Source organism: Lactuca sativa, chromosome 4 (assembly GCF_002870075.4).
Source record: "Lactuca sativa cultivar Salinas chromosome 4, Lsat_Salinas_v11, whole genome shotgun sequence".
NCBI classification, from domain to species: Eukaryota; Viridiplantae; Streptophyta; class Magnoliopsida; order Asterales; family Asteraceae; genus Lactuca; species Lactuca sativa.
In genome coordinates, this window is record NC_056626.2 from 20525436 (window position 1) to 20533153 (window position 7718).

The following is a 7718-nucleotide window of genomic DNA, read 5'->3' on the forward strand; positions in this document are numbered from 1 at the left end:
TTAAAAGAAGGTTTCCTATCATTCGAAGTACAACGGAACCATTTTACTCTTGTGAAACACAATCTGCCATATTTTTGGCATGTTGTATTCTACACAACTTTTTATTAGATGAAGACCGCGACATAAATCTTGAAGATGAGGTGATGCAAGAGATCTTAAACGGACCACAAGAGCAAGATCGTCGTAATTCAACAGAAACAAATGAGGCTAATAGAATGGCAGAGCAACTAAGGAATTCAATTGCAAATGAAATGTGGGCAAATTATTTGACACATTCAAACAATTAAATTAATATGTAAAACAAGTTTCATTTTGATACATTTTGTTTACAATTTCACATTGTATCGATGATTGGTTTTTGAGATTAATTATGTTATTTACCCTTCATATTTTTGATTAGTATTATCCTTCATATTGTGGTCTAACAATGTACCATTCTTTAATTTTTATTCCTATGTGCAAAGTAATCATGATCAAACAGGAAGCTGGTGGTAGTGAAAAGGAACAAGTTAAATGGTCAGAAATAATGGATTATGCGTACATCCAAGCGATGATTAAACAACAAGAGACAGGCAATAGGGTGAATGGTAGTTTCACACCAACTGCATATGCTCAAATGGTTGAGGAATTGAACACAAACCATCAAATGGATATTACCAAAAGTCATTTGAAGAATCGCTACAAAACCTTAAAAAAACATTTTTCGCAATGGTACGATGTGTTTAGGGGAATTTCAATGAGCGGGTTCTCTTGGAATTCGTCTACTCAACTAATAGAAGCGGAGGAAGAAGTATGGGATAATTTAATAAAAGTAATTGTTCCTTTTATGTCTATGTTATTTTTTTAAAATATTTTATGTTATCGTTTGCAATACTAATTATTTTTGTGTTGTTATACAGTCAAAACCTGAGGCTGTGTCGTTAAAGACAAAAAAGATTGCATACTTCGATGAGATGTTGATGTTATTTGCAAGGGATAGGGCATCTGGTGCACATGCTGAGACAGCGAAAGAAAGAAATGTCCGATTAAATAAAAATGAAAATATTCAAGTTGAAACAATTAAAGAAGTTGATGACATGTTAGCTAACAATGAAATTCATTTGGAGAACGAATATGTTGATCTTGATGATAACATTCATGATGTTATTCCACCTCCTTTTTCACAAGAACAGTCTTCATGTGCAAAGAAGTGTAAGAGTAAAAAGAGGAAATTTGAAGACGACGACGAAGAAGAAGATATTAACTCAAAGATAATGAAATCGGTTGATAATGTGGTTGGTGCTATCAGGGAGGGTAATATAATTTTTGATAGAGCTTATCCTCGGGAATATACAGGGGAAGAAATTTATAGAGAATTGGAGTTGGTGGGTTTGGAACCCCATGAATTACCGAGGGCTCTAAATTTTTTGGCAACAAATCAAGCAAAAGCTAGGACATTGTTCAGTTGTCCCCTTCAGATACGGATGGGTGTCCTCAAAGATATGATGGGTGCACGTGATTAAATAACCTTGGGTGATTGTTACTGAATTGATCTAATGCGTTTATGATTTTGGTTTTTTTTTATTTTTTTTAAGTTGTTTGTGGTTTTCGTTTTGCATCTTGAAAACAATTGAATAACATGCGGTTTCCCTTTTTACAATTTACTTTATGTTAAAATAAAATTGTTTTGTTAATGTTTTAAGTAGAGGGGAGGAAGGGAGAGTTGGTTTTTTTGGGGTAGGGGGTATGGTAGAATGAATGTGGGGATGTAAAGACTTAATATTTACTCAAAAACATAAAAGGGTATAATTGTCTTTTTTTACTTTCTTTTCTTTCCTTTAATGAACTCGGGAGCACCTAAAATGAATACTCTCTTTTCCTTTCTTTCGAACTCGGGAGCACTGAATACTTTATTATTTCCGTTCCTTTCCTTTTCCTTTCTCTCCTTGTTCTTCCTTTCTTTTCTTTTCTTTCCTTTAGTGAACTCGGGGAGCAGGGTGTGAAACTTCGTTTGATGAATCACAATGCAGACGTACTGGTGTGGCTAAAAAGGTTGGGTGACTGGAGATGGAGGTTCGTTTAGAGTGCTCGTTGTAGGCACTGAGTTTATTTAGTTAGGAGACGATTTCTTTTAGTTTAATTACAGACCACCCTCTTTGGTAAATATTTTTAAAAATATGCCTATTCAATTATTAATTTTTAAAATTCTCCTTTTTGGTTAAAAACTCGAGAAGTCCATGGTCATGGATCATATCTGCTATTTGATAAAAGTATTTTAGTCTTCGGCCCCAAAGGGACGTCTTTAGCCTTTTTGGTCTTTCCTTTCCCCTCGGAAAGTGAGGAACACCCGTCCCGGAAACCAATCTTTGGACTTTGGAGAAATTTGAGGGGTTTACTGCTCGATCTTATCTTCTTCCGCAAATCCTTATCAGATCCTGCAATACACTTTACAACGTATTTGAACTCATCAAAATTTCACAAACTTGAAGTAATTCGGTCAATGTTTTAGTCGTCGTGTTATGCGAGGGGACATGTTCCAATTCGAGCAAGAGAAGATCAGAAAACGAATTTGATTATCGTTAACTTTGTTCGACTTAAACTGAAGCTTGGATTTGTCATCGCTTTAAGTATAAGATTTGCCAATTCTTTGTAAAATCGTCTGGTATGGCGGACGCATTTTCTGCCATTCCGGCGGCCGTGCTTCGGAACTTATCGGATAAGTTATATGAGAAACGGAAGAATGCTGCAATTGAGGTCAGGGTTTTGTTACTTCCACGGAACATGAATTTGTCAATTTTAGGGTTTTGGATCTTGGTTTTGATCTTGTTGTTGTTCTTTAGGTTGAAGGGATTGTAAAACAGTTGACAGCTGCTGGAGATCATGATAAGATCACTGCTGTGATTAATTTGTTGAGTCATGAGTTTGCGTACTCGGCACAAGCAAATCATCGCAAGGTATCACGGAATTAGGCATTCCTTTTTTTAAACTTCTCGTTGTTAACAAATTGATGTTTTACTTCTTTAGGGTGGATTGATTGGATTAGCTGCTGCAACTGTTGGATTGAGCGCTGAAGCTGCACAACATCTCGAGGTTTGGGTTTATTCATCTGAATCTGATTATCTTCATGTTGTTTAGTATAACATTATTGATAACATTTATTCATGTATTGAAGTTCTCTCTCCTTTTCTCTTGCAATTTGCCAGCAAATTATACCGCCTGTGATAAACTCTTTCTCGGATCAAGATAGCAGAGTTCGTTATTATGCTTGTGAAGCATTATACAACATCGCCAAGGTGAGACTGAATTATGATCTCATCAAACCATGTAACCAACCCCTTTAATACAACACACTTTGAGCTTATTTCATGCCTTTTTGCAGGTTGTGAGAGGGGAGTTTATTGTACACTTCAACAAGATATTCGATGCATTGTGTAAGCTTTCAGCAGACTCAGACCCCAATGTACAAAGTGCTGCTCATCTTTTAGATAGACTTGTGAAGGTAATCAGCTTTTTCTTTTTGTAATGCCTGTTGATCAGTCTCATGAACATTTTGCCACTTGTTGGAAACAGGACATTGTGACAGAGAGTGATCAGTTCAGGTGATTATCTTTTCTTTAATACTTAAACCCTTGTAATATTTGGCTTTTTTTTTTTTTTTTTTTTTTTTTTTTTTTTTTTTTTCTAATAATTTAATGTTTTTTGGTCAGCATTGAAGAATTTATACCATTATTGAGAGAGCGTATGAATGTCTTGAATCCGTATGTTCGCCAATTTTTGGTGGGATGGATCACAGTGTTGGACAGTGTACCAGACATTGATATGCTGGGATTTCTTCCTGATTTTCTTGATGGTAAAAATGATGTTTTAATTTTACAGCCATTTTTTTTTACATGTTTTTGTGTTATGAAGTCAACTGACATGACTAGCTCTCATCAGGTCTATTTAATATGTTAAGTGATTCCAGCCTTGAAATCCGGCAACAAGCTGACTCAGCACTCTCTGAATTCCTTGAAGAAATCAAGAACTCCCCAGTAAGAGTTCTTACAAGATATCATAAGCATTTATGAAATCTTACTTATTTATTTATAATTGTATTGTTTATTTATTAATTTCTGACTGTAGCAGTGCTACTCTTGAAGTCTGTAGATTATGGTCGAATGGCTGAAATACTTGTACAGCGTGCATCTTCCCCTGATGAATTTACTCGTTGGACTGCAATCACATGGGTAAGAAGAACTAAGAATACTTTCTCAATTTTCAACCTTTAAAAATTTTTTTGTTAAAGTATTTGTTGGATTTGTGCAGATAAATGAGTTTGTAAAACTTGGTGGAGATCAACTTGTTCCTTATTATGCTGATATATTGGGAGCTATCTTGCCATGCATAGCTGATAAAGAAGAGAAAATACGAGTTGTAAGTTCATATACTTCCTTTTTTTTTTTTTTTTTAAATGTAAATGTTTTTACTTTTTACATGTAATATGTAATATAATTGTTGTATTATTTATGGTTCTCAGGTAGCTCGTGAAACAAATGATGAGCTTCGTGCAATCGAGGCTGACCCAGCTGAAGGTTTTGATGTAGGGGCAATTCTGTCCATTGCAACAAGGTCTACCCTTACCAGTTATTACTGTTGTTATTCTAAAACTGTAATGTCTTTTCTCGTATCTAGCATTTCCTTTTTTACCCTTTTACCAGGCAGTTGTCTAGTGAGTATGAGGCAACACGAATTGAATCATTGCACTGGATTTCAGCCCTTTTGAATAGACATCGTTCAGAGGTAAACTTTCATATATTGTTGTTTTTAGTTATGTAGTCAAGTAACATTCTGGTCAACCTTAATGTGTAACAGGTGTTGTCCTTTTTAAATGATATTTTTGACACACTTTTGAAAGCACTATCAGATCCCTCTGATCAGGTAATCTTTACTATTGTTATCTCATAATGTGTATTATTTCTCATATTGATTATAACTTTTTTATATTTTTGTTTTTAATTAATTTCACAGGTAGTCCTCTTGGTTCTTGAAGTACATGCACGCATAGCAAAAGATCAGTATAACTTTCACCAGCTTGTTGTCTTTTTAGTTCATAAATTTCGAACAGATAACACACTCCTTGAAAAGTAAGCTCTCTATTTTTTCTTTTCTTTTTCTCATTTAAATGCCATTCATCTTTTTTTATTTATTTATTTTAGGCGTGGTGCTTTGATAATCCGGCGATTATGTGTGCTTCTAGATGCTGAAAGGGTATACCGGGAACTCTCCACAATTCTTGAAGGGGAAGCTGACCTGGACTTTGCATCTACTTTGGTTCAGGTAAAGCTGCCACCTGTTGTTATATATTCAACTTATAAATATTCTTGTTTTTAATTATTATGTTTCAGGCTTTGAATTTGATTCTGCTTACATCTTCTGAGTTGGCTGAGCTACGAGATCTTCTAAAGCTTTCGTTAGTTAATGCTGCTGGAAAAGACTTTTTTCTTTCACTTTATACATCATGGAGCCATTCATCAATGGCCATAATCAGTCTTTGCTTATTAGCACAGGCAAGTCTCATAAAATAATTTTCTATTCTTTTCTGCTCTTTCTCACATAATAAAAACTAGGAGATCATTTTTTTTTTTTAAAAAAAAAAATGATTTTTTATATTGTGTTGTAGGCTTACGAGCATACGAGTTCTGTGATCCAGTCCCTAACCGAAGAGGATATTAATGTAAAATTTCTGGTTCAGTTGGATAAACTGATCCACCTACTGGAGACTCCAATTTTTGCTTATCTTAGGCTTCAGGTAACTTATATATAGAACCGATACATTTGCTATTTATACTATTATATGTTTAGCTGGTTTTAAATTTGAATACGTAGAAATGGTGATCACTGAACTTGGTTTATTTATGTTTTTTTTTTTTTTTTGACAGCTTCTTGAAGCTGGAAGATATATATGGCTGTTAAAAGCGTTGTATGGTCTGTTGATGTTACTTCCCCAGGTATATGTATATAATATATGATATATGTGATGTGGATTGTGGAAGACTTATAATAAAGTGAAGTGAGTGTAAAGTGTAAATGTTGGTTGGTTGTTGCAGCAAAGTGCGGCTTTTAAGATATTAAGAACTCGTTTAAAGACGGTGCCTTCATATTCATATTCCTATTCTTTTACCAACAACATGAGTGAGCATGAGAGCAAGAGTGATAATGGAATAATAATGATAAACTTTGGAAGTTGGCTGCAAAAATTTCAACAAATGCAGAAGCTGCATCGTCTTCATTCTAAATCACAACACACTGCTTCCATACCGATACCCTCAAAGGTTTTATTTTTACCATATAATTTATTATAAAAATCTGTTGGGAAATTAAAAACTTGATAAAATTTTGCAGGAAGTTGAAAAACCACAAGAATCTTCCAAAATTCTTCCAGATATGAATCTCTTGAGCAGGCCACCTTCCAGATTGTCTCGTAAAGCTCCTTGATTTCATTGCCTATGGTGTATGCTGGTATAAAGTGTAAATTATAGTATTCATTTACTTTGTTGAACTGGTATTGTGGGTGGGTCTTGTGGTTGCTTTATTTTTCTTCAAAACCACAGGGGTAGATAAGTTAGATATTCATTTACAAGTTGCTGATTGTTCATCTCATACACTTATTTTTATAATAACAAAATTAATTTATTTACATTTTCCAAATCTATGTGTTTTTATCTACTCATATACATTGCAAATTTCCATGAACCATAGTGTAGTTGTAGTAACCGACGGGATGAGACCTGTCAAGGTGCAAACGAGGATATGTTGGATAACAGAGTGGAAAAAGAGACTTCCATGGAAATGTTGTGAGTTCAACCAAGGGATTTTATCATTAAAATAAATGGGACAACTTTTTAAAACATTTAATTTTTTTATTTTAATTTTTAATATATAAATTAACTAAATGTACATTTAGGTAAACAAGTTAGATACAAAGTGTTATAAAAATGGAACATATAATAAAATAATACAATGGGCCGAGCCGAACATTACAATCTTTTAGCTACAAGCTTTATGCTCCTATCGGTCATCCTAAAAGGCACACCAACGAATAGAAAAGTAGGCTACAAGAGCTTAGTGAATAATCTTAACAACCAAGTATATATAATAGTTATTATACAATTAATTATATCAACACCTCAATACAAATCCTTATGTGCCTTTCCAACAAATCAATGTACTCATTTTTAGTATTATTATTATGCTGGTTTACCAATCTACAAGCTCACAACTATTCAAGCTAAGATGTCAATTAACAATTCTCAATATTGAGTTTACACCTACTCAAACTACCATTTCAACTAACAATTAAGGTTTCTGCCACAAGGTGCTCGATCACTTCCTGCTCTAAACAACTATGACAATTATATTCAACTATAATTGCTCAACAAAATTCAAATATATCAGTTATACTTGGTTATCACAGCTTGATAAGACTCAAGTATGTCAATTATATTTGACTATAATTGTTCGACAAGACTCCGATATATCAGTTATATTCGATTATAATTGCTCCATAAGACTCAACTATGTTAGTTATATTCAACTATAAGTGCTCGACAAGGCTCAATCACCACTCAAAGCTATAATTAGCTTATTAACTCATATAACAGTAATTTGATATAATCTCAGCTATGTCAGTTAATTAATTCACACGACATTAATCAACAATAATATACATAACATATTCTTCACATAACAAAATAACCATC

The 7718-nt window shown here is 33.8% G+C and overlaps 2 protein-coding genes across 2 annotated transcripts; both read left to right on the forward strand.

Moving 5' to 3' along the window:
- Window positions 1-469: 469 nt before the first annotated feature.
- LOC128133186 (uncharacterized protein At2g29880-like) lies at window positions 470-2141 on the forward strand. The gene is made up of 2 exons (XM_052770168.1): window positions 470-811; window positions 900-2141. Exons 1-2 carry the CDS (start codon window positions 470-472, stop codon window positions 1500-1502), a joined length of 945 nt encoding a protein of 314 aa, XP_052626128.1. The 3' UTR covers window positions 1503-2141.
- A 146-nt stretch (window positions 2142-2287) lies between these two features.
- LOC111915843 (protein VAC14 homolog) lies at window positions 2288-6666 on the forward strand. Its single transcript, XM_023911478.2, has 20 exons — window positions 2288-2733; window positions 2820-2933; window positions 3004-3069; window positions 3183-3272; window positions 3359-3478; window positions 3550-3578; window positions 3687-3829; window positions 3916-4010; window positions 4119-4205; window positions 4285-4392; window positions 4496-4587; window positions 4677-4758; window positions 4831-4896; window positions 4987-5102; window positions 5175-5295; window positions 5364-5525; window positions 5639-5767; window positions 5898-5966; window positions 6066-6290; window positions 6361-6666. Exons 1-20 carry the CDS (start codon window positions 2644-2646, stop codon window positions 6451-6453), a joined length of 2097 nt encoding a protein of 698 aa, XP_023767246.1. The 5' UTR covers window positions 2288-2643; the 3' UTR covers window positions 6454-6666.
- The last annotated feature ends 1052 nt before the right edge of the window (window positions 6667-7718 follow it).

Excerpts from the sequence above, each read along its gene's own strand:
- LOC128133186 (XM_052770168.1), top strand. The coding sequence starts at position 470 with ATGATCAAACAGGAAGCTGGTGGTAGTGAAAAGGAACAAGTTAAATGG. Across the intron at positions 812-899 it reads TATGGGATAATTTAATAAAA|TCAAAACCTGAGGCTGTGTC; the intron begins GTAATTGTTCCT and ends GTTGTTATACAG.
- LOC111915843 (XM_023911478.2), top strand. The coding sequence starts at position 2,644 with ATGGCGGACGCATTTTCTGCCATTCCGGCGGCCGTGCTTCGGAACTTA. Across the intron at positions 2,934-3,003 it reads CACAAGCAAATCATCGCAAG|GGTGGATTGATTGGATTAGC; the intron begins GTATCACGGAAT and ends TTACTTCTTTAG. Across the intron at positions 4,588-4,676 it reads ATTCTGTCCATTGCAACAAG|GCAGTTGTCTAGTGAGTATG; the intron begins GTCTACCCTTAC and ends CCCTTTTACCAG.